At 36.8% G+C, this 1,379-nt stretch overlaps 1 protein-coding gene across 1 annotated transcript in view; it reads left to right on the forward strand.

Moving 5' to 3' along the window:
* The first annotated feature begins 366 nt into the window (after positions 1-366).
* KLHL28 (kelch-like family member 28) overlaps positions 367-1,379 on the forward strand; it is a 25,326-nt gene continuing 24,313 nt past the window's right edge. Inside the window, exon 1 of the mRNA XM_012642961.1 lies at positions 367-1,265. Coding sequence (XP_012498415.1) covers positions 367-1,265 — 899 coding nt within the window. The remainder of the gene's footprint in view (positions 1,266-1,379) is intronic.

Genomic DNA, 1,379 nt, shown 5'->3' on the forward strand with positions numbered 1-1,379 from the left:
TTTGCTTCAGTGGTAGCTCATGACTGGAATTTAGTGAAGGGCAACAGAATGAAAGAGTTGATAGAGTTCTGATCCAAAAGTTCATTGCCCAGAGACCATTATGGTTTGGGGTGTATCAAGTAAGCTTTTAGGCCTCCATTTCCAAATATCTCTAATAAAGGAGTTGAATTATATGCCCTTCTATAAAGAGTTAAATCTCCTCTTACTCTAAAAGCCTCTAATTCTTGTATTTAGTATAAAGTATTTAAAAACCGATGAACAGGCAAATAAATAACAAGTATGATTTATTTTCTACTATTTGAAAAACAGAATCATATTGTCAAGATTATGTTGAAATAACTGTGCATGCTTTTTGTTTTTCTGTAGATGGACCACACATCCCCGACCTACATGCTTGCTAATTTAGCCCACTTACATTCTGAACAACTTCTACAGGGCTTGAATCTTCTTCGCCAGCATCACGAACTCTGTGACATCATTCTTCGAGTAGGTGATGTTAAAATTCATGCTCACAAAGTGGTACTTGCCAGCATCAGCCCATATTTCAAAGCTATGTTCACTGGAAACCTTTCTGAAAAAGAGAACAGTGAAGTTGAGTTTCAGTGCATTGATGAAACTGCTCTTCAGGCTATTGTGGAGTATGCCTATACAGGGACTGTTTTTATTTCTCAGGATACAGTTGAATCTCTCCTGCCAGCAGCAAACCTACTCCAGATAAAACTTGTCCTGAAAGAATGTTGTGCATTTCTTGAAAGCCAACTTGATCCTGGTAATTGTATTGGAATTTCTCGTTTTGCAGAAACATATGGTTGTCACGACCTTTATTTGGCAGCCACTAAATACATATGCCAGAATTTTGAAGCTGTTTGCCAGACTGAAGAGTTTTTTGAGCTTACACATGCTGATTTGGATGAAATTGTTTCTAATGACTGTTTGAATGTAGCTACTGAAGAGGCTGTTTTTTATGCATTAGAGTCTTGGATCAAGTATGATGTACAAGAACGCCAGAAATACTTAGCACAGCTGCTAAACAGTGTACGATTACCATTGTTGAGTGTTAAGTTTCTCACTAGACTATATGAAGCAAATCATCTTATTCGTGATGATCGTACTTGTAAACATCTTTTGAATGAAGCCCTAAAGTATCACTTTATGCCTGAACATAGACTGTCTCATCAAACAGTCTTGATGACACGACCTCGCTGTGCACCCAAAGTACTTTGTGCAGTAGGAGGGAAATCTGGACTCTTTGCCTGTTTGGATAGGTAAATAGAAGGCTTCCTTAAAGGAGTGATGCTAGTAGATTTTATGCTTTTTAAATGTGTAAATTTTCTATATTTTTAAAATACTTTGATTTTCCTTTTTACTTTGCTTCTTTT

The sequence above is a fragment of the Propithecus coquereli genome, unplaced genomic scaffold (genome assembly GCF_000956105.1).
Source record: "Propithecus coquereli isolate 6110/MARCELLA unplaced genomic scaffold, Pcoq_1.0 Scaffold191, whole genome shotgun sequence".
Taxonomy (NCBI): Eukaryota; Metazoa; Chordata; class Mammalia; order Primates; family Indriidae; genus Propithecus; species Propithecus coquereli.